The following is a 25,086-nucleotide window of genomic DNA, read 5'->3' as shown; positions in this document are numbered from 1 at the left end:
AAATGTTGTGCTTTTATACAAAAGCTATTACAGATTTATGTTGTTTAATATTAAATCGCTTCATTCATAACTCATTAGTAGCATAAATATATAAGCATACAACTCTGAGGATGTCGCAGGCATTGAACAAAGCATTCTATACACTTCAAAATGGACAACAGCCTTATCTCAATCTAAAGCAGTAGGCATTTACGAAGTTACAAGTCAGTTAGATTTCAGTCCTGAAATCAGCCCAATGTAAACCAGTGTACAAAATTAATGAACGTAATAGGAATGTTGAACAAAGACACATTAGGGAAAAGTAAAACAGGTAGATTAAAGATAACTATACAGTAAACAGAAAACAGTTCTAAACGAGAAGCTTGAAGCTAATCTCAGTCGTATGGCAAAAAAGGTTTAAAAAAGCCAACTGTGGAAGTTATTATAATAGCATTAAATACCACTGTATATGCCATGTGCTCCTATAAATAGTTTGTCATCTACTTTCAGAACATGTAGCAAGACAGAAACAGATCTTAGGGATTTTTTTTTAAATAATGTAGGTATCTGGTACATTTCCAAACTAGCAGCTGGGAATTACTGTTGACTATACTAAAACGGACAAATACTTGGGTGAAGCGAGGAGATTTTAAATAAGAATTGAAACATGAAGGAAATACTTTGACTATGACTAAGGATCAGTAAGAAACAACAAAACTCTCAAGGGAATTGTCTGCAGATTTCTAATAAAGTCAGGGTGATACAGCATGGAAACAGACATTTTGTTCCAACTAATCTATGCTGACCACCTTTCCAAACTGAACTAGTCTCACTTGGCAGTGTTTGGCCCACATCTCTCCAAACCTTTCCTATTCATGTACTTGTCAGAATATCTTTTAAATATTGTAATTGTACCTGCATCCACTACTTCCTCTGACAGTATGCTAACAATCATTAAGTTGCAATGCAACCTGAAATGGCCAAACAGCTCCACTTGTGAGATCGTGTGGTACATGAGAGGTAAGGGACATGCTAAAACAAAAGTTCTTATACACATGCAAAGAAAAATGGAAATTCAGTAGGCTAAGACAGCAAAAATAACCAAAGAGATGCAAAGAACGTAACAAGCAATGCAAAAAATATAGAAAAACAATTCAAGTTAATATAAAGCTAACAGTAAAAAGATTTATAAATATATTGCGTATATAAACTTCAACACCTTCCAAACACAAACTCTACTACTTAGAAGAGTGATGCCACAGATGCATAGTTACATCAGCATCAGCAAGTTCCCCACCAAGCCAGACATCTTCCTGATTTGGGAATATTTCATCATTATTATGGCCACTGGGTCAAAATCCTGGAAGTCCCTTACTAATAGTACTGTGTTTACCCAAACTGTGGGAAAGGATATAAAACAACAAATATTGGGATCATGTAAAAAGAATACAGCCAACTGTATTGGCATCAGTGGGAGTGGTGAGAGTATGGTCCGGGGCAGCTGGGGAGGAAAGTATCCCTCTTAAAGACTTACCTCATGAACAGGCGGAGCAAAAGGTCAACATGAGTGGACATAGACATGGGGATTGCTGCATGTGAACTCCTATATTCAGGTTGTGGCTAAACCCAAAAGACTACTGTGTAGTGTCTCCCAGTAATCCTCTAATCAAAACAAAAAGATTGTGCATGGAGGATAGGTAAGTAAGGTTTTTCTTTTCATTTATTCAATCTCTCTTAGCAATTTCGAGCAGAGGGGATGGAGGCTAGAGCAGTTGCATGCTCCTCTTGCAGGATGTGAGGGGTAAGGGTCATCACAGGTGTCCTGCAGACTTCACCTGCAAGACGTGCACCCAACATCAGCTCCTCACAAACCACATTAGGGAGCTGGAGAGAGAAAATACGACAGCAATAATGATAAGAGATTCAGTCATGAGAGGAACCGACAGGTGATTCTGTGATCACCAATGAGATTCCCAGATGGTATGTTGCCTCCCAGGTGCCAGGGTCAGGAATGTCTTGGATCGGGTCTATAGGATTCTTACTGGGGAGAGACAGCAATCAAAGGTTGTGGTACAAATCAGTACCAATGACACAGGTCGGAAAAGGATGAGGACCTGAAGAGAATAGAGAGTTAAGTTGAAGCTAGAAGATAGAACAAGCAGAGTAGTAATTGTGGGATTGCTACCAGTGCTAAGTAGTAGTGAGGCTAGGAATAGAGAGCGGGTGTAGAGGAATATGTGGCTGCAGGGACGGTGTAGGAGAGAGGGGTTCAGATATGTGGATCTTTGGGATACCTTCTGGGGAAGGTGGGACCTGTCTGAGAAGGACAGGTTGTACCTGAACTGGCAGCAGGTTTGCTAGAGCTCTTCAGGAGGATTTAAACTAGATTGGCAGGGGGTGTGGGAATTACAAACATAGATCAAATGATAGAGTAGGTGGTGAACAGCCAAATACAGTGAGCAGAGAGTGAGGAGGGATAGGCACTTGATAGGCCAAAGGTGCAATTAGTGTGATGGATTGAAGTGTCTATTATAATGCAAGTAGTATCAGGAATAAGATTAGATTCAGTGTGGAAACAGGCCCTTCGACCCAACAAGTCCACACCGACCCGCCGAAGCGCAACCCACCCATACATTTACCCCTAACCTAACACTACGGGCAATTTAGCATGGCCAATTCACCTGACCCGCACATCTTTGGACTGTGGGAGGAAACCGGAGCACCCGGAGGAAACCCACGCAGACACGGGGAGAACGTGCAAACTCCACACAGTCAGTCACCTGAGTCGGGATGTTCCAGGGTTTCGATGTTTCAAAAGGAATGGGAGGAGGGTGGTAGGTAAAAGAGATGGTTTGGGGGCGGGGGGGGGTGGTGGTGGTGGGGAAGAGGAGTGGCAGTGCTAATTAGGGAAGAGTATAACAACTGCAGAAAGGGAGATCATCAAGGAGGGTTTGTCTACAGAGTCAATAATATGGGGCAAAGTCAGAAACAGGAAAGGAGCAGTCACTTTATTGGGAGTTTTCTATAGACTCCCCAATAGCAACAGAGACACAGAGGAGCAGATTTGGAGGCAGATGTTGGAAAGGTGGAGAAGTAACAGGGTTGTTGTCATGGTTGACTTCAACTTCCTTAATATCGATTGGAACTTCCTTAGTTCAAATAGTTTGGATGGAGTGGTTTTTGTCAGGTGTGTCCAGGAAGGAAGGGTTCCTGATGCAGTATAGATTGGCTCTCCCCTGGTGGCCTAGATTGGATTGGGTGCTTGGCAACAAACAATGCCAGGTGTCAGATCTCAGTGGGAGAGCATTTCGGTGATAGTTATCATAACTCCTTGACCATACTATGCTCATGGAGAGGGATAGGAGTGAACAGTATGGGAATGTATTTAAATTTTGGGGGGTGGGTGGGGGAGAGAAAGAGAGAGAATAGAAGAGGGGGAAAATATGGAGGAACAGGACACCTATAATTGGGAACAGGATGTTCTCGGGGAAATGCAAAGAAATGTGGAGGTTGTTTAGGGAGCACTTGCTGATGGTACTGGACAGGTTAGTGCCATTTAGGCAAGGAAGGGATGGTAGGGTGAAGCAAGCTTGGGTGACAACTAGATGTGTAACATCTCGTTCAAGAAGAAGGAAGCTTCTTTAGGTTGAGGCAGCAAGGATCAGACAGGGTTCTAGAGGGTTACAAGGTAGCTCGGAACGAACTTAAGAATGGACTTAGGAGAACTAGGAGGAGACATGAAAAGCTTTTGTGGGTAAGATTAAAGGAAAACCCTAAAGCATTTTACACTTGCGAGGAACAAGAGGATGGTCAGTCTGAGGGTAGGGCTGATCAGGATAGTGGAGGGAACTGGAGGCTGGAGTCTGGAGGTGGTAGGGGAGGTCCTTAATGAATACTTTGTTTCAGTATTCACTGAGAGGGAGCTTGATGTTTCTGAGGATAGCATGAAACAGACTGATATGCTAGAACAGGTTGATGTTAAGAAGGAAAATGTGCTGAAAATTTTGAAAAATCAAAAGATTGGGAGATCCCCTGGGCCAGACAGGATATACTCAAAGTTACTACAGGAAGCAAGGGTTCCTGAGATTGCTGCGCCTTTGGCGATAATCTTTGCGTCCTCACTGTCCACTGGAGTAGTGTCAGATGATTGGAGGGTGGAAAATGTTATTCCCTTGTTCAAGAAAGGGATAGTCACAGCATGGTTTTGTGAGGGGCGTGTCATATCTCACAAATCTTATTGAATTCTTTGAGGATGTTTTAAAACACATTGAAGGTAGAGCAGCGGATATGGTGTACTTGATTTTAGCAAGGTGTTTGATAAGATTCCCCATGATAGGCTCATTCAGAAAATAAGGAGACATGGGATACAGGGATATCCAGCTATCAGGGGTGAGCAGGTGGAGGGTGGGACTGTAGATTTTCTAGGTAGAAAATGAAGGGTTTTTCCGCCAGTGTCTGTTGAGCTTTGTGGAACACTGCAGCAGGCTCAGGACAGAAGTATTACTATCGGAAAAAAGACTTTCTTGAAATGGCAAGCAATTGGAAAGTTGGAGTCATTGTTACAGATAGAGCAGTGGTGATCTGCAATTAGTCACCAAAGCTGCATTTGGTCTTGTCAATATGAAGGAGACAACACTGAACAGTGAACACAGTAGATGATATCGGAAGTAGTACAAATAAAATGTTGCTTCCCCTGGAAACTGCATCTGGGATCTTGAACAGTGAGGAAGGAAGGTGAGTGTTACACTTTCCGCATGGGGCGGCAGGGGGTCCTCAGTTCAAGGTAAAAGTACAACATGCCAAAGTCCCCTTTGTGCAAGGTAGAATCCTTGGGACAATGTGACTGAATCAGAGAAATTGGAACAATGGAATAGTCCTTGTAAGAAGCAGAGTGTGAAAAAATATAGTTGAGGTAACTGTCCATCCCTGACTCTTCCCTTTCTGGACTCTGCGGTTTCAGTTTCTTGGACTAGGCCGTCCATCAATATCCGCTACAAACCCACCAACTCTCAAAAAGAAACCCACCTCCCATCAAGCACTCCCCCAGAAACTGTACTGACAGGGACTCCCAACTTAAGGGAATAACGTCAGCTGTACAAATGGAGAACCCTTGCTACTCCATATTAGAACATGCTTAGTCAAAATAAGCAAAACAAAATGCATTACAGTAGACCTTTCTCTGTATCTGTGACGGTTCTGTTCCTGAGAACCCCTGCGAACGATGAAATCTGCAAGTGCATTGCTCATTTAAAAGGTGGTCAAAAATAGGTTACAAATTGCAGACACGAGTGTTGCCCATGGTTGTTTAATCTTGTTGTTACGTATTGTTTTGGCAAGGATAGGTGAATTTATGATTTTGCCGATAGAGGATTTACTGTATCAATAAATAGAAATGTGGAATTTCAAATACACGTTCACATTACAACATGCCCAGCGTGACCAGAATTAATAGCTTCCCAGTTCCTCTGGGATCTTGTTGTAGTTGCCAGCAGGAGGACAAATTATTTCATATTTTAAATATTTTAACATACCTTCTCTGGCTGTATATTCGTTATCTTCAATTATCCTGGCTAGGCCAAAGTCAGCTATCTTGCAAACCAATGCATGAGACACCAAGATGTTAGCAGCCCTCAAATCTCTGTGTATGTAGTTCTTGGATTCAATGTAAGCCATTCCTTCTGCAATCTTAAAATCATACAAAGTGCGAGATCATATATGATGCAATTTCACAATCTGAGTAGACACTTATTTTTAAGAATAAAAATTTAAATTACAGACTAGAGTGCATTGCTAGATTTGTAGAAAATGCTCAAAACGTTCAAAAGTTCACTATTTAAAAGATAGGGAAGTAAAATGATACAAAGTTTTCAACACCACCAATACATGGTTAGCTTTGACATCTTGCTGGGCAGAAGAGGCAGAGAGAGACCATTCATTATTTGCTACCAGTAAAAACAAAATCTTTGCCCTTAACTCATGTAGCTGGTTTCAAAAGTATACTTCAAGCCTTTATTTTTGGTTCCATTTTTCCACTGATAGAACACTCCCATCATTACAAATAAAAGCAAACATCTCAACAAATTTACATTGTATGCATATCTTAGCTGATCAAAGGTTTGTGTGTTTACTTCAAAGTTGGTACTGAGAGATTTAAGCGTAACGGTAAGTGACTATTACTGGGCTCCCTTCAAGTGAGTGAGGAGCAAAGTTCTTCTAATCCCATGAATGAGCACAACTAGTAATGCTGTGACAACTTAAATAATGCTGATTAAGTCTTTTTTTGGGTATGACCACCTCCTTATATTAAGGAAGGCCATTCCCAACAATACAGATACAGAACGTATGACTGCATTCATCATCCACCTGGACATCTCTAGTCGACCCAACATGCTTCTGAACACCAAGGTTTTGGTAACATGTGGTCTTGAGCTTGCAGCTGCTGGCATCGAGATCACCTGAGCTCCTTGCTCAGAGGTAACCTCTCAGTTGGCCATTTGTCCAATGCGAGTGAGGGTTATAGGTGCTGCTGAGGCAGCCTACAACTTTACTGCCTAGTTTTAAATTAAAATTTCAAAAACTAAGCAGAAGGACCCCGCTGTACAACCAGTCTGCCTTCTCTACCTTCAATTCCCACGGACCCTGCTCCTCATCTACCAGACTACCACAGGGAGGCTACCTGCAAGATGTTGATGCCCTCCATTTGTTGGAGAGGGTTATGCTGCTGGCAAAATGTTAGTGGCCCAGAAAAATTGCCCTTAGTTGGTCTTTACTTAGAGCCTGCCTGCTTCTGTTCAGTGAGCAGCCAATCTATAGCTACCTTCACCTCAACAAAAGGAGCTGGCCGCATATAAAACCTTTCGATTTCCCTGGCACAAGCCTTTGCCAGCCACACAGATTCCTTACGTTTTCCCTCAGCATGTCTGTACTGATCTTTCAAGTCATGTTTATGCTAAGCTTAGCTTAGCTCGGTTTTATATTCCTTGAGATTTCTATGTATCATTTAAGTCTACACTTTTGTTACCTCCAGTCCTGACTGTTCCAATGCTCTCCCATCAGCCTCTTGTTTTGCATCCATGGAAATTTGACCTCAAACCCTCTTGTTGCACCATTCATGCATCACTCATGCTTGCTCAAGCTCTGGAATTATCTCCAGAGACCCCTCTGCCTTGGTACGTCTGTATTTAAAATACAGAAAAATGTCTGTCTATTCGGACCAGACATTTAGTCACCTCAGGTGGTTCACCACAAAATCTTTTGATGTTTTATTGTATAAAAAGGACAAACAAACACAGGTTGTTTTGCCACTTTTCCTCTTCATCAATTTTCTCCTTATACCCAAATTCATTTCTTTCTCTCCTTTCTAGCCTTACATAGATCTCATTTTCCTTCTCTCTATTGCTATTTATGGATAGGAGAACTTATACACATGAGGTCTCTTTAGCATGGAGTGTTATGGGTTTTTCTGATTTAAGTATTCAACATATTAACAGGAACAGACAGGGGAGATAAAGACAACTATTTTTCGCTGGTTGAGGATTCTAGACAAGGGAGCCAGACCATTCGGGAGTGATGCTAAGTAGTACATCTAAACAAAGAGTGGTAGATGTTTGGAACTCCCTTTCATAAAATGGCAGTGGATGCTGGATCAGTCGCTAATTTTAAATTGGAGATAGGTAATTTTTGTTAAGCAAAGCAATTAAGGGATAAGGGACAAAGATATATGAAGTTAGGCCATAGGTAAGCCATGACTCTAGGGGCTGAATGGCCTACTACTGTTCTTATGTCAAATGTTGTTTTCCATCTTTTCAGTTTCCTGTGCTTCCTTCCATGGTCTTTGCTTTATGCCTCCTCTTTCCTTCACTGTGCCTCTGCTTCTCCTCCTCTCAGAGTCTGAAAATATCTCATCTCCTTTATGCAGTGGCATACATTAACATATAAGTCACAGTTACCACAAAGGTTAATGAGACATGTTGTAATGAAGCACAGTCCCAGTTTTGGATGCACTTTGCTTATAATAAAAGCAATTAAACAGCATTTCACAAACCACTACCATTTGCTCATCATGCACTTTGTTCTGCTTGATCTCGCAAGAAATCTTAGATTCCCTTTCATCCTCTCAAATTAGGAAAGCCCCAATGGCTTAGGGTCCCTAAAATGTACAAAGTTTTCATTTAAACTAAAGGAATCCTTACCAATATTTCACTTTTAAATAAAGAATTTCATTATTTTCTTTGATCAATATTACTTAAAGTGGAGTTACAGTGACAATGCAAGTTATATCACATGACCAGGAACCACTAAAACCAAAAGCTGAAAGAATGTTGCAGGCCTGGTTTGACATTAACTAACTGGTTGACAGCGTCTCTCTGCTGGTGTTTGTTGCTGATTCTCTCCCAGTCGGAAAAAACTCTGCTGGTGCACTGAATCCTTCTCAGAGATTGCCAACATGTGCTCCCAGTGCAGGAGGCCTCATACTAAGGAAGAACATTTCTAAAGTCCACCTAGTATTCCCCAAAGTGATTTCATGAACTAGCAGTACCTTGCAAACAGTCCAGATGGTCATCTCAGTGCATGATACAAGGGATTTGGTGGTCACAAATGTCTATTCAATATATGTCCAGTTGGTGGAGCTCCACTCTATCTCACTTTGTTTTAGCAATACATGTTACACATTTCAAACTTCTGCATATAACCTTACAATCATTGAATCTATACAATGTGAAAACAGGCCATTTGCTTATCGAGCTAAACACCAGCCCTCCAAAGAGCATCCCACTCAGACCCACCCTCCTATTTATCCCTGTAACCTTGCATTTCTCATGGCTAATCCACTTAGCCTACACATCCATGGACCCTTTGGGCAATTTAGCACATGCAATCCACCTAACTGGTGCATCTTTGGACTGTGGGAGGGAACCAGAGCAAATCCACACAGATGCAGAGAAGAACGCACAAACTTCATATAGTCACCAGAGGGTGGAATCAAACCCAGGTCCCTGGTGCTGTGAGGCAGCAATGTTAACCACTGACAAACAGTCAACAAATCCAAAAATGAACCTCTATTTGCCTGTACCTTATTCACATTCTATTTGAAACAGGCTACCAGGAATTTACTTGTTCTACAAGGCACTAAAATTTAAAGCTTTTCATGTTCAGAACACTAAAATAACTCATGAAATATTCATTGAGATATTTTTAAATATTTTTTAAAAAAGTCAGAGATGTGGTTGTGTGACAAAGAGTTATCACTAGCACAATATTTTTGTACATGTTCCTCTTTTAACGCATGTTCCCACTGATAGCCACAGCAAATGGCCGCCAGTCTAACTCCAGTAAAAACTCAACAGGAGTACATAAATGAAAAAGCAGGCAAATGGCCTAGACAGCATCACCACCATTCTGGGATACGTCCTGCCCCTCTGGCAGAACAAACCCACGAGACATGTTAGTAGCATGCCGCCTAGTTTGGAGGGATGTCACTGGGAGCTAGACTCCATGATGTCAGGTCAAACATGGGGCAAAGTAGTCTCTTGATTACCAAAAAAAATTCTGGCTGTAACAGCTGCTCCTTTGTGGAGGTATTTTAGGTGCTAGAGGGGATTTCCAGGAGCAGCATTTGCTGTTTTATATGCTGTTGCATAGTTTTGGAACTTTGGGAAAAAAAAGTCAAAACAACAGCAGTTTTAAAAGGGAGAAGTACTGACAAAGGAAGCACATGGTGAGGTCAGTGCAGGGGAGAGAGAAAGAAAGCAGCTTACACTGCCTTTGCTGTTTGAATTCATGGATCACTGGACATCGGAATGCATCTGGGGAAATTAAGTGATATTCACAACAGATCTTGGAGGAACTGTTGGGTGAAGTTCACAGCACAGAAGTAGATAACTGTATTGCTGCTTTAAGTGTGTAGTTTGTAGTTGTGAGTTCTTTCTCGATTATGTGTTTTTGGAGATATGTCTCGATTAAACTTAAAATATAAGCCATAACTATTAATTTAACCTGGGGCAGTGTTTGTAGAGGAATGAGACAGTTATTTTCTGGGTCTGTAGATTGCGAAGCAGCAAAAATGGCCTCTAGTAGTAGAGTGAAATGTGCTTCTTGTCAGATGTGAGTTTAAAGAGAGATTAAGGATTACAGCAGATTATATCTGCCATAAATGCTGTTGGCTGCAAATCTTATAAGATTGAATGGATCGGCTGGAGAGACAGTTAGAAGCAATGAGGAATTTGCAACAACAGTATGTGATGGATGGCAGTTATAGGAAGAGGGAACATCTCAGATACAGTCAGTTGGGTCAACTCCAGGAAAGGTAAGACAGGTAGGCAACTAGTGCAGGAGTCTTTTGTGGCTATACCTATTTCAAACAAGAATGCTGTTTTGGAAATGTAGTGGGGGTGGGGGGGAATTGATTCTCAGAGGAACATAGCACAACAGCCAAGTTTCTGGTATTGAGACTGGCCCTAGTGCAATGAGGGGTATGTTGGGTTCCAAGAGATCAACTGTGTTAGGGGATTCTCTAGTCCAAGGTATAGACAGGCATTTCTATGGCCAGCAGCGAAAAATCAGAATGGTGTGTTGCTTCCCTAGTACCAGGATCAAGGATGTCTCAGAGGGTGCAGAATGTTCTCACGGGGGAGAGGGGCCAGCAAGAGGTCTTTGTCCACATTGGAACCAATGACATAGGAAGGGAAAAGGTTGGGATTCTGAAGGAACGTTACAGAGTTAGGCAGGAATTTAAAAAGGAGGTCCTCAAGGGTAGTAATATCTGGATTTCTCCCGATGCTATGAGCTAGTGAGGGCAGGAATAGGAGGATACAGCAGATGAATGCTTGGCTGAGGTGGTGGTGGTGTATGGAAGGATTCACATTTTTGGAATTGCTTTTAGGGTAGAAGTGACCTGTAAAGAAGGATGGATTGCACTTAAATTTGAAGGGGACTAATATACTGGCAAGGAGGATTTAAGTTAGTAAGGGGGGTGGGAGGGACCCAGGGCGATAGTGAGGAAAGAGGTCAATCTGAGACCAATACAGTTGAGAACAGAATCGAGTTAAACAGTCAGGACAGACAGGGACAAGGTAGGACTAATAAATTAAACTGCATTTATTTCAATGCAAGGGGATTAACAGGGAAGGCAGATGAACTCAGGGCATGGTTAGCAACATGGGACTGGGATATCATAGCGATTACAGAAACATGGCTCAAGGATGGGCAGGACTGGCAGCTTAATGTTCCAGGAAACTAATGTTCCAGGAAGGATAGAAAGGGAGGCAAGAAAGGAGGGGGGAGTGGCACTTTTGATAAGGGATAACATTACAGCTGTGCTGAGAGGGGATATTCCTGAAAACACATCCAGGGAAGTTATTTGGGTGGAACTGACAAATAAGAAAGGGATGATCACCTTATTGGAATTGTATTATAGATCTCCTAATAGTCAGAGGGAAATTGAGAAAGAAATTTGTAAGGAGATCTCAGCTATCTGTAAGAATAATAGGGTAGTTATAGTAGGAGATTTTAACTTTCCAAACAGACTGGAACTACCATAGTGCTAAGGGGTTAGATGGAGAGGAATTTGTTAAGTGTGCACAACAAAATTTTCTGATTCAGTATGTGGATGTACCTACTAGAGAAGGTGCAAAACTTGACCTACTCTTGGGAAATAAGGCAGGGCAGGTAACTGAGGTGTCAGTGGGAGAGCACTTTGGGGCCAGCGACCATAATTCTATTACAATTAAAATAGTGATGGAAAAGAATAGACTAGATCTAAAAGTTGAATTTCTAAATTGGAGAAATTTTGATGGTATTAGGCAAGAACTTTCAAAAGCCGATTGGGGGCAGATGTTCGCAGGTAAAAGATATGGCTGGAAAATGGGAAGCTTTCAGAAATGAGATAACGAGAATCCAGAGAAAGTATATCCCTGTCAGGGTGAAAGGAAAGGCTGGTAGGTATAGGGAATGCTGGATGACTAAAGAAATTGAAGGTTTGGTTAAGAAAAGGAAGGAAGCATATGTAAAGGTATAGACAGGAGAGATCGAGTGAATCCTAAGAGTATAAAGAAAGTAGGAGTATACTTAAGAGGGAAATCAGGAGGGCAAAACGGGGACATGAGATAGCTTTGGTAAATAGAGTGAAGGAGAATCCAAAGGCTTTTTACAAATACATTAAGAACAAAAGGGTAACTAGGGAGAAAAATAGGGCCCCTCAAAAGATCAGCAAGGCGGCCTTTGTGTGGAGCCACAGAAAATGGGGGAGATACTAAATAAATATTTCGCATGAGTATTTACTGTGGAAAAGGATATGGAAGATATAGACTGTAGGGAAATAGATGGCGACAGCTTGCAAATGTCCAGATTACAGAGGAGGAAGTGCTGGATGTCTTGAAATGGGTAAAGGTGGATAAATCACCAGGACCTGATCAGGTGTACCCGAGAACTTTGTGGGAAGTTAGAGAAGTGATTGCTGGGTCTCATGTTGAGAGATTTGTATCATCGATCGGCACAAGTGAGGTGCCGGAAGACTGGAGGTTGGCTAATGTGGTGCCGCTGTTTAAGAATGGTGGTAAGGACAAGCCAGGGAACTATAGACCAGTGAGCCTGATGTCGGTGGTGGGCAAGTTGTCGGAGGGAATCCTGAGGGACAGGATGTACATTTATTTGGAAAGGCAAGGATGGATTAGGGATAGTCAACATGGCTGCATGTGGGAGAAATCATGTCTCATAAACTTGATTGAATTTTTTGAAGTAGTAACAAAGAGGATTGATGAGGGCAGAGCAGTAGATGTGATCTATATGGATTTCAGTAAGACGTTCGACAAGGTTCCCCATGGGCACTGGTTAGCAAGGTTAGATCTCTCAGAATACAGGGAGAACTAGCCATTTGGATACAGAATTAGCTCAAATTTAGAAGACAGAGGGTGGTGGTGGTGGTGGTGGAGGGTTGTTTTTCATACTGGAGGCCTGTGACCAGTGGAGTGCCACAAGGATCGGTGCTGGGTCCTCCACTTTTTGTTGTTTACATAAGTGATTTGAAGCATAAGTAGTAAAGTTAGTAAGTTTGCAGATGATACCAAAATTGAAGGTGTAGTGGACAGTGAAGAAGGTTACCTCATTACAACAGGATCTGGACCAGATGGGACAATGGGCAGAGAAGTGGCAGATGGAATTTAATTCAGATAAATGAGAGGTGCTGCATTTTGGGAAAACAAATCTTAGCAGGATGTATACACTTAATGGTAAGGTCCTAGGGAGTGTTGCTGAACAAAGAGACCTTGGAGTGCAGGTTCATAGGATAGTGAAGGCAGCATTTGGTATGCTTTTGTTTATTGGTCAGAGTATTGAGTACAGGAGTTGGGAGGTCATGTTGCAACTGTACTGGACATTGGTTAGGCCACTGTTAGACTATTGCATGCAATTCTGGTCTCCTTCCTATTGGAAAGATGTTGTGAAACTTGAAAGGGTTCAGAAAAGATTTACAAGGATCTTGCCAGGGTTGGAGGATTAGAGCAATGTGGGAGGCTGAGGCTGTTTTTCCTGGAGTGTCGGAGGCTGAGGGGTGACCTTGTAGAGGTTTACAAAATTATGAAGGGCATGGATAGGGCAAATAGAAAAAGTCTTTTCCCTGGTGCCGGGGAGTCCAGAACTAGAGGGCATAGGTTTAGGGTAAGAGGGGAAAGATATAAAAGAGACCAGAGGGGCAACTTTTTCCACACAGAGGGTTGTACATGCATGGAATGAGCTACCAGAGGAAGTGGTGGAGGCTGGTACAATTGCAACATTTAAGAGGTATTTGGATGGGTATATAAATAGGAAGGATTTGGAAGTGTATGGGTCAGGTACTGGCAGGTGGGACTAGATTGGGTTGGGATATCTGGTCGGCATGGACAGGTTGGACCGAAGGGTCTGTTTCCACGCTGTACATCTCTCTGAATCTGAACTACAACATATGCATGCCAAAAAGAGCATGCAATAGGTCAGGCTAAACAAATCCTGCAGGTCTAAGCTCTGTAGCCCTGCCACATTCAATCATGAATGGTGGTGGACAATTAAACTACTAACAGAAGGCAACAGTTCTGCCAACACTCCTTCCTCAAAATGAAACATATGCAGCATATCAGTTCAAATTACTTTGCTAAAGCATTCACACCCATCTTCATCCACAAGTGCTGAATGGAAGATCATCATGGTCTTGTCCAGAGGTTCTCAGTGGGGCAAAGGTCTCCAGTCAATTTGATTCATTCCATGTGATATGAAAAAACAGTTGAAAGCACTGAACATTGCAAAGATTATGGGCTCTGACAACACCTGTAGTCAGAGTGTTCCAATAGTTCTGAACACCTGTTCTCCAGAACAAGCTGTGTTCTAAGCCCAGTTTTTCCAAGTAGATGAACACAACAGCATCAACCAACAGTATGGAAAAATGGCCTCCGTATACCCGGCCAACAAAAAGCAGGACTAATTCAATTATTCAAATATCTGTGAAAACTGATGGAAGACATAGTCAACAGTGCTATGAAGTAACATGTGCAAAGGAATAATCTTCCCACTGACATTCTGTTTGCAGCAGGGTTGCTGATTTCAATACAGCCTGGTTCCAAAATGGACAAAAGACCTCAATTCCAGAGATGAGGAGAGAGTGACAACCTTTTACAGGGGCAATTCACAGATGAGCAATTGACAGATGACATCAAGAAGGCCTTGCAAAACTGGAATTAATGGGAACTAAAAAAGATTAAACACATTGTCCATTGATTAGAAACATACCAAACACAAAAGGAATTTGTGGGTGTTGGAGGTGAAATAATCTCAGTTGAAGGACATTACCCCGAGGAACTCCTGCAGTGATGTCCTAGGTCTAACCATCTTCAGAGGAAGGTTATTTATAGCCAAGCCTAACTTTAATCTCTCCCTAGATCTATTCATGTGCAAGTTCTACCAGGGATCTGTGAAGAGTGATCAGCAGTAGAAGGCTCTGGCCGATTTCCCCACACTCCTTTCTCTAGGGATTAAATTTATTCTATTGAGAGCAACCAACTCAGCACAGAAGTAGTTTGGGAGACCCAAGTCTGTTTTTATACATACATTTTGTTTTCTTAAAAACAAACTGATGAAAATTAAAGCCAAGCTTCAATACTGCACTCCAATGCTATGAAGCGCAATAAAGGAAAATTAAGATGCATCAATAATTCCTGCAATTCATTACCATTGAGCTTAACACCACCTCCAAAGCGGAGATTCATATTGCTGTTCAAAAGCTACTTCAGACCAAAATGGTAACCACACACTGGAGCAAAAAAATTCTTAATGTTTCTGTTAAAAAATTACAATGTTTACACTGCCCTCAAATTTGTCTTTTTGCAATTCAACATCCTCCCACAGATATAGCTAAGCATATCTGTACTTCCCTTTTAGACAGTTCTTTTTAAAAATAGCTCATCTATAAAAATAACTATAGAAAATGATTCTGTTGACTGAAGCTAAATGCTACTGTAACTTACTTGCATTTTTACTCAGCTGATAACAGTGAAAAGAACAGCAGCTATTACAATCTAATGCTGGCACCTCCAGGATATTTAAATATCGTCGCGATATTAATAAAACATGGACTACTGATTTTCAAATTCCATCGTTTGATGTTAGCCCCTCGGATTTCTCATGGACCAGAATAGATTAACAAAAAAAAAGGAAAAAATATTGACCTGAATGGCCACATCACTTAAACCAAGCTTCATGAAGTCAATGTGAACTAAACTAAAACACATTTAGCCAAAATTTAAACTATTCCATCCACTTTTCTTATTTTGATTATACTTGTAAAATAAAAAGTTTTAAATAGGATGATGAAAAACCTCATTAGTGATGAAGCTCAGACATGGACATACATTAATAAGATTTCAGGGAGCAGCGAAGGCAAAAGATGACTGCAAATGCAGAACTGAAGAGAGCCTTCCCAAGGAGGAAAAGCACCCGTCAATATAATTGATTGAGAACTGGAAAGAAACGGAAATATTTGCTACTGCTGAGGTTACAAGACATCAATTATGCAATTTTGATTTCAAAACGACCTTGAGTTTTAAATCTGATGTTCATTTCAGCCTTTTTTCACTAGGTTATTTTCCTTTAGGATTGCAGATAAAATTGCTCTTTCTCTCAAAAAACCTTGTGATTGACTCCCTGACAGTAAAATTGGATAATTTCTTTTTTGAGACACAAATGCAACAATGTGCGAGAAAACAATTTTAGACATTTATTGCACCAAACAAGCAAGTTAGAAAAAGGGGAATTGGATTCACCCTCTTCACTATTGTAACAGTGCAGAAAATCTATTAAAAAATAAATAAAATTTGCTATTATCTGGCTGACCTAGAAAGTCACTGGGAGGCATAATTATACATCTGTGATATATTAGATTATTTCTGGAATGATTCAATGCAAACATACGATTGGAAAAGGAGACCTGGGTGTCTGACACTAGTCACTGAAAGTAAGCATGCAGGTGCAGAAGATGGCGACAGCGGCAATTGATATGTTGGCTTTAATTGTAAGATGATTAGAGTACAGGAGCAGGGATATTTGCTGCAATCGTACAGGGCTTTGGTGAGACCATACTTTCTTGTATGCAGTTTTGATCTCATTTGGAGGAAGGATGTTTTAGTTACGGAGGGAGTGTCACAAACATTTGGTAGATTGAATCCTGGGATGACAACAGAGTCAAGGAGGAATGATCTCAGAAACCAACAAAAATTTTTAACTAGGACAAGACAGGATAAATGCTGGGAGGATGGTCCTGCTGGCCAGGAGTCCACATGAGTGATAACTGTTGTGAGTTTTAACTTGCAAGACATTGCCAAGATATTCACCGTGTTGTGTACACTACCAAATCACTCATCTGAAACAGATATGACCTGGCTGGTGCAAATATGCTAGCCTTGTCACAAGCAACCTGAGCAAGCTTAACATGCAAAAGCAATGAATGGCAGCAAAATGATATACAGAACTGACGTTATCTGAGTGATGCAGTCGCAGTACTGACACAGGACTAAGCAGTACAGTACTGAATTGGTTTGGACCAAGAAACTTGAAAAATGTTTAACTTTCATCAGGAAACCGCAGGGGAGAACAAAACCAAAAGCAAATTTTCTCTTCTAATTTTGTCTATGGGATGAGATGACTGCTTTGGTTGCCTCTAATTTAACCATTTCATACAAGAATACAGCAAATTCTGTTGGGGAAAAAAAAACCCTATTAGTTGTCACATCCTCCAGCAAGCTAAATAGCTATTTCTGGACTGTTTTATTAAAGTGCTATCAGACAAACTCCCTTCTCCTTATGAAGGCCCAGGGCTCCAAGAGGCTACTACATTTGACTGCATTTAATATTTAAAAAGTGACCTTGCACTTTCAGATTCTTTCAAACATATCAGATGTCTGTGCTGTTAGCTCACCCAGTTATTCAGCTGTAGTGTAATTAGCTGGGAACAGATATAGGGCCAGATTTTCAGAGTTGGAACTACTCTATACCCCATTTAAAACCTTCCCAGCATATTCAAAAGCTTTTGTCCATCCCCTGCCATGCTAACATGCCCTCTGACCACCGTCATGACAATTCAATGCCTGACCAATGGTACCACATACCCTTCACGTCCACTCATGGTCCTGCAATGCCCATGAATCCAGTATACTGTATGTACAGAACCAATTAACCCTATAATAACAGTGATACATGAAAATGCTAAGAATATGAATTTGTTTAAAAAGACCTCCATTCCTGAGTGTCCAAAGACTGTTTAACAAGTTTTAAGTACTTGACACATCTTAGCCTTGTGCAAAGAGAGACATTGATGAAATTGAGCACAGAAGACAGAACTTTAGAACCTCAGATGCCAATGATTCACACAATGTTTTTCTGCAAATAAACTTATTTGCACAATTTCCCCCCCACACCTTCAGAGGTCAGTTTTATCAACTTCCCCAACAAATACTGATACATGGTGAAACGCTCTCATATGCTTAAACCAACACTTGATCTTCGAATCCTAACCACCAACTCAGACACTAGTAGAGTGACTGCCCTTGACGTTGAAGCAGAATTTGACAATGTGACAGCAAAAAGCCCCAGTAAAACTGAAGTCAATGGGAATCGGGGGAAAATTCTTTTGATTGGTGTCATATCTAGTACAAAGATGTTGTGTTGGAGGTCAATCCTTTCAATCCCAGGACATCTGTGCAGGAGTTCCTCAGAGTAGTGTCAGAGGACAAGATTTCCAGCTGCTTTGTGAATGACATTCCCTTCATAAGGGCAAAAAAAAGAGTGTTTGCTGATCATTTCATCATTTTCAGCACTAGTCTACACCATTGAAGCAACCTAAACCCATTTGTAGCAAAACCTGGACATCATGTACTTGAGCTGATACATGATAAGTACCATTCACTTCTTAAAAAGTGCCAGTCAATGACCATCTTCAACAAGAGACCAGCTAACCAACACCTCTTGGCATTACAATCCTTGAATGTCAAAGGTCACATCTTAGTAATTACTATAGACCAAACACTAACCAAACAGGTAAATACTATTGCTACAAGAGCAGGTCAGAGACTGGAAATTCCACAGAGTGAGTGGCTCATCTCTCGACTCCCCAAAGCCCGTTCCCAAGCAACGATGCAAAAGCCAGGAGTGTGCTGGAAGAATCTGCCTGTCTGCATGAGTCACACTGCATTAACTCTTAAGCAGCTTGACCCCATCCTGGACAAAGCAATCACTTCTCTGGTGTCAGTCACTCCCTCCACTACTGACACATGTTGGCAGCAGGTGAGTAATATCCACAAGGTACAGTGCCAGTAACTCATCAGGCCTCCTTTGACAGAACCGCAGCTACAACTACGTCCAAGGACACAAGCAGCAGATCCAAGGAAATTTCAGTAGCTGTAAATTTCCCTCCAAGTTACACACCATCCTGACTTGGAACTTTAATAATCTCTCCTTTTCATGGGGTCAGAACTCCAATTCCCTTTCAGCACTGTGGATGCATTAAAATAAGAGTCTTTTGTGATCCAAGATAGCAGCTCATCACTGCCTACTCTTGTTCAGTTAGTGAAGGAAATAAATGCTAGTCTAGCCACTGATGCCCACATCCAGTTAAAGAGAAAGAAATCACCCCAAACATACAAGAGTGTGTCCCGAAGCAGGAATAGCACATTGTGACCATGCAAATGTTGACTACAGTCACTCTAAGGGAAAGGGCCATTTGTGCGTTAACTCTCCAGAGGGTGAACTGGAGGACAGGTTCCATTTTGGATCACTTAGGTGAAACCTTGAATTGGATGACATGTAGGAGAATGCTGATAAACTGACAAACACGTGGTCGGGACAATGGCAGCTTGCCAGATGATCTCTTGTCCCTGTCTAGGAACCTGGACAAACTTGCAGACGTCATTATGCAGATCTTGGTGCCCAACTCCTTCATTGTAAATGTGGTGACAGCAACTCCATGACAGCACCAGTAAACTAAGCAACAGACAACTTATCTGCTAGTTACCACAGATGCTGCCACTGCAACCAACATGTGTGTTCCCACCAATGCCATTCCTCCAGTGGCCTTGCTATTGTTTCTGCCAGCCAGATCGGACTGCTGCTATTCAGGCTACAATAAATCAAAGCCAACTGCATCTTCGTCAGGGAAAATCAGCTATTTTCTAGTAACCATGCTCCAGCTGTAGGAGAATTGCAAAGAGGAAGGCATCCACAAGTCAGGTTTTAAGGAAATCTATAAGGGTATTGCCTGTATAATTAGGATGCAGTGCTGAAAAAAAGGATATGTTGTTAAGTTTTTATTGTTGAATATTGGGAAAAGGGGCATGGCCATTTCCACAGTCTTTGTTTCACCATTGGATTGGTAATATTTCCATATCTAACTGCCCTTAGTTATGACAAACGAATAGTTCACTTGACCATTTGAAAGGGCAGTTAAGAGTTACCTCACTGCTGTGGCTCTGTGTCATATCTAGACCAGGTGAGATGGCAGATATCCTTCCTAAAAAGGACATAAGTGAACCAGATGAGTTTTTGCAATGATCAATGATAACTCCACCATCACCAGAGACTACCTTTCTTTCCCACATTATACAACCCTTGGCACCTATCATAAATAGGAACACAAAATACTTCCAAGAACCTAACAGAGCAACAACCAAATCAGCAGGAGTGTGAAGGACTAAGAACACCTACAACATTTGGACTTAGCATGTAATTAGTATTGGCTCAAGCCCCATGAAATTTCCCAGTTGCTATTGATCCTCCAGTGATTAGATTTTAAAAGGAATACGAACAGCAGTTGATCATTCACCCACTGGGTTTTTTCCTGCCTCAAACTTTGTGGATCAAAAGTCAAACCTAGCCTTCAACATATTCAATGGCCCAGCCTACACTAAAACTTTAAGAGAACTGCAAAGATGCAAGACCCCGTGAAAAACAAAAACTTAACTTTATCTCAGACTTAAATAGGAGATCATTTATTTTGAAATGTGTTGACTAACTCTAGACTGGAGTGTGTGGGGCGACAGAGCTAGTTGTTGAAGGACTGCCATCAGTTATCAAGTCTCAGTTCAAACAATACTTTAAGATGTTTTAAATGAATATTAAGGAGGAGACCAGAATTGCACATAATATTCCAACAGGGGCCTAACCAATGTCCTGTACAGCCACAACATGACCTCCCAACTCCTGTACTCAATACTTTGACCAATAAAGGAAAGCATACCAAATGCCTTCTTCACTATACTGTCTGACTGTGACTCTGCTATCAAGGAGTTATGAACCTGCACTCAAAGGTCTCTTTGTTCAACACCACTCCCTAGGACCTTACCATTAAGTATATAAGTCCTGCTAAGATTTGCTTTCCAAAAATGCAGCACCTCACATTTACCTGAAATGAACTCCATCTGCCACTTCTCAGCCCATTGGCCCATCTCCTCAAGATCCTGTTGTAATCGGAGGTAACCTTCTTCGCTGTCCATTACACCTCCAATTTTGGTGTCATCTTCAAACTTACTAACCATACCTCTGATGCTCACATCCAAGTCATTTACGTAAATGACAAAAAAGTAGAGGACCCAGCACCGATCCTTCTGGCACTCCACTGGCCTCCAGTCTGAAAAACAGCCCTGTACCACCACCCTTTGTCTTCAATCTTTGAGCGAGTTTTATATCCAAATGCCTAGTTCTCCCTTTATTCAGCGAGATCAAACCTTGCTAACCAGTCTCCCATGGGGAACCTTGTTGAACGTCTTACTGGAGTCCATACAGATCACATCTACTGCTCTGCCCTCATCAATCCTTTGTTACTTCAAAAAATTCAAACAAATTTGTGAGGCATGACTTCCCACAGACAAAGCCATGTTGACTATCCCTAATCAGTCCTTGCCTTTCCAAACACGTTTACATCCTGTCCCTCAGGATTCCCTCCAACAACTTGCCCACCACCGACGTCAGGCTCACTGGTCTATAGTTCCCTGGCTTGTCCTTACCACCCTTCTTAAACAGTGGCACAACGTTTGCCAACCTCCAGTCTTCCGGTACCTCACCTGTGACTATCAATGATACAAATATCTCAGCAAGAGGGAGTCGGAGGTTGAGGGGGTGACCTTATAAGGTTTAAAACATCATGACGGGCATGGATAGGATAAATAGACAAAGCCTTTTCCCTGCGGTCAAGCAGTCCAGAACTAGACGGCATATAAAAAGAGACCTAAGGAGCAACTTTTTCACACAAGACGGTGGTAAGTATATGGAATGAGCTACCAGAGGAAGTGGTGGAGGCTGGAACAATTGCAACATTTAAAGAGGCATTTGGATGAGTATATGAATAGGAAGGGTATGGAGGGATATGGGCCGGGTGCTGGCAAGTGGGACTAGATTGGGTTGGGATATCTGGTCGGCATGGACAGGTTGGACTGAAGGGTTTGTTTCCACGCTATACATCTCTGACATCAAAAAGGACCCAAGAGCAAGCACACAAATATAGCTTGCTACTGAACTACCAGAGATATTTATTGCATTTTCCAACTTTTCAAATATCCCATAGCACTATAGGATATTTGTAACTTACTCATTTAAAAACACTATCATTTCAAAATGTTTTAATCACGTTCCACCTGATATTTCTTCTGCACAGATCGAGAAAGTAATTACGATAACTTACTTGTGCTGAAAAATCAATCAGCTTGGGCAACTGCAATCTGTTCCCTTCATCACTCTTCAAGAAATCTAATAAACTCCCTGTAAGAGACAAAGATAGATATAATGACCAAGCACCACTGCCAGTTTTAAAAGACTGACACAATACAAACAAGAAGTGGACAAAACTATTCTGTTGTTTTCCATTTACACAAGGGTTATCAAAATGATTCTCTATTAACTTTAGATTGAAGTTATGGAATAGGCTATGATGTTAACTTCTAAATAACTTTAATCACTGACAACCAGAGGAAAAAAAAAACCAATACCTACATTACTCTTCACCTTACCTCCCAAGTGAAATGCTTTACTATAGTGAAGGATCAGATCAATTACTAAGCAAGATTTTCCTGCCAGGGGAATATTTGGTTTAACCTTGAACATGGACTTTGTTTTAATGCAAGGTAATAGAGAGAAATCCTTTTGTAATTGTAATGATCTTAGTTTTCTCGTTGGTTACCATTAATGAGCCCTTGGCCTCTGCAAGGAACTCAGGACAGGGCCAACTAGAAGAGGAGGAAGAGGTAACGGATATACTTTCAGATTTAAAAAATCTTTCAGCTGTCAATAATTTTAAAAAAGTTCTCTTAAAGCACTTGAGTAAGGTCAGTGTTCAGGTTTTAATTCAAGGCTTCCCCCAAGTACCAGAGAGAAGAAAAAAAAATGTATAATTGAGTGTTGGGGAAATGGAGGAGACAGACCCCCTCAGAATCTAACATTCAAGCAAGTACAGCTATTATAATTTCATTCATGTTAAGTATCTGTCAAAGTAAATTCTTATTAACATACAGTAAAAAATTCAGGATGGAAAAGTATGGGGGAGGCTCTGACACATGGAAGTGTAACACTTTCCTACCCTTGGGTGAAGTGGAAACAAAGGCAAATGTGAGGGCTGCAGATGCTGGAGGTCAGATTCAAGATTAGAGTGGTACCGGAAAAGCACAGCAAGTCAGGCAGCATCCAGTATCCGAAGATCAGGAAAGTTGGTGTTTTGGGCAAAAGTCTTCATTCTTGATGAAGGACTTTTGCCCGAAACATCAATTTTCCGGCTCCTCGGATGCTGCCTGACCTGCTGTGCTTTTCCAGTACCACTCTAATCTTAACTCTGAATAGGAAATAAAGGGGAGTCTCTACAAAGAAAAACAAATGCAGCACCTTCATAATAAAATGCAAAATCATTTTACAAGATCATAATCAAAGTCAACACCAAGCCTCGCTGTACATATTGGGACAAAATGGCTTAAAAGCAGAGGAATGTCGAAAGCAATATAGACTCATGGAGTCAGAGGTACAGCATGGAAACAGACCCTTCGGTCGAACCTGTCCATGCAGATCAGAATCCTAACCCAATCTAGACCCACCTGCCAGCAGCACCCAGCCCATATCCCTCCAAACCCTTCCTATTCATATACCCATCTAAATACCTTTAAAATGTTGCAATTGTACAAGCTTCAACCACTTCCTCTGGCAGCTCATTCCATATACTTACTACCCTCTATGAAAGAGTTGCCCCTTAGATCCCTTTTATATCTTTCCCCTCTCACTCTAAACCTATGCCCTCTCGTTCTGGACTCCCCCACCCCAGGGAAAAGACTGTCTATTTATCCTATCCTTGCTCCTCAATTTTGTAAACCTCTATAAGGTCACCCCTCAGCCTCGGATGCTCCAGGGAAAACAGCCCCAGCCTATTCAGCCTCTTCTTATAACTCTGATCCTCCAACCCTGGCAACATCCTTGTAAATCTTTTCTGAACCCTTACAAGTTTCACAATATCCTTCCGATGGGAAGGAGACAAAATTGCATGCAATATTCCAACAGTGGCCTAACCAATGACCTATACAACTACAACATGACCTCCCAATTCTTGTACTCAATACTCCGACCAATAAATGAAAGCATACAAAACACCTTCTTCACTATCCTATCTACCTGCGACTCCACTTTCAAGGAGCTATGAACTTGCATTCCAAGGTCTCTTTGTTCAGCAACACAACCTAGGATCTTGCCATTAAGCATATAAGTCCTGCTAAAATTTGCTTCCCAAATGCAGCACCTCGCATTTATCTGAATTAAACTCCATCTATCACTTCTCAGCCCATTGACCCATCTCATCAAGATCCTGTTGCAATCGGAGGTAACCGTCTTTGCTGTCCACCACTCCTCCAATTTTGGTGTCATCTGCAAACTTACTAACTATACCTCTCATACTCACATCCAAATCATTTACGTAAATGACAAAAAGTAGAGTACCCAGCACCGATCCTTATGGCACTCCACTGGTCACAGGCCTCTAGTCTGAAAAACAACCCTGCACCACCAGAGGATGGTCTTCTACCTTTGAGTCAGTTCTGTATCCAAATGGCTAGTTCTTCCTGTACTCTGAGATATAACCTTGCTAACCAGTCTCCCATGGGGAACTTTGTCGAATGCCTTATTGAAGTCCATATAGATCACATCTACCACTCTGCCCTCATCAATCCTCTTTGTTACTACTTCAAAAAATTCAATCAAGTTTGAGAGACATGATTTCCCCACACACAAAGCCATGTTGACTGTCCCTAATCAGTCCTTGCCTTTCCAAATAAATGTACATCCTGTCCCTCAGGATTCCCTCCAACAACTTGCCCACCACTGACGTCAGGCTCACTGGTCTATAGCTCCCTGGCATGTCCTTACCACTCTTCTTAAACAGTGGCACCACATTAGTCCACTTCCAGTCTTCCAGCACCTCACCTGTGATTATCGATGATATAAATATCTCAGCAAGGGGCCCAGCAATCACTTCGCTAGCTTCCCACAGAGTTCCAGGGTACACTTGATCAGGTCCTAGGGACTTATCCACGTTTATGCATTTCAAGACATCCAGCACTTCCTCTAATATGGACA

The 25,086-nt window shown here is 41.6% G+C and overlaps 1 protein-coding gene across 2 annotated transcripts in view; it reads right to left on the bottom strand.

Annotated features, from left to right (window-relative positions):
* LOC132822957 (tyrosine-protein kinase HCK-like) overlaps positions 1–25,086 on the bottom strand; it is a 93,405-nt gene that overhangs the window by 4,875 nt on the left and 63,444 nt on the right. For both annotated transcript variants that reach the window (XM_060836403.1, XM_060836401.1), the window contains exons 10-11: positions 22,166–22,242; positions 5,511–5,664 (exon numbers count right to left, since the gene is read on the bottom strand). In XM_060836403.1, coding sequence (XP_060692386.1) covers positions 5,511–5,664; positions 22,166–22,242 — 231 coding nt within the window. The remainder of the gene's footprint in view (positions 1–5,510; positions 5,665–22,165; positions 22,243–25,086) is intronic.

The sequence above is a fragment of the Hemiscyllium ocellatum genome, chromosome 15 (assembly GCF_020745735.1).
Source record: "Hemiscyllium ocellatum isolate sHemOce1 chromosome 15, sHemOce1.pat.X.cur, whole genome shotgun sequence".
Classification (NCBI taxonomy): domain Eukaryota; kingdom Metazoa; phylum Chordata; class Chondrichthyes; order Orectolobiformes; family Hemiscylliidae; genus Hemiscyllium; species Hemiscyllium ocellatum.
This window is presented reverse-complemented; position numbering and strand designations above follow the sequence as displayed.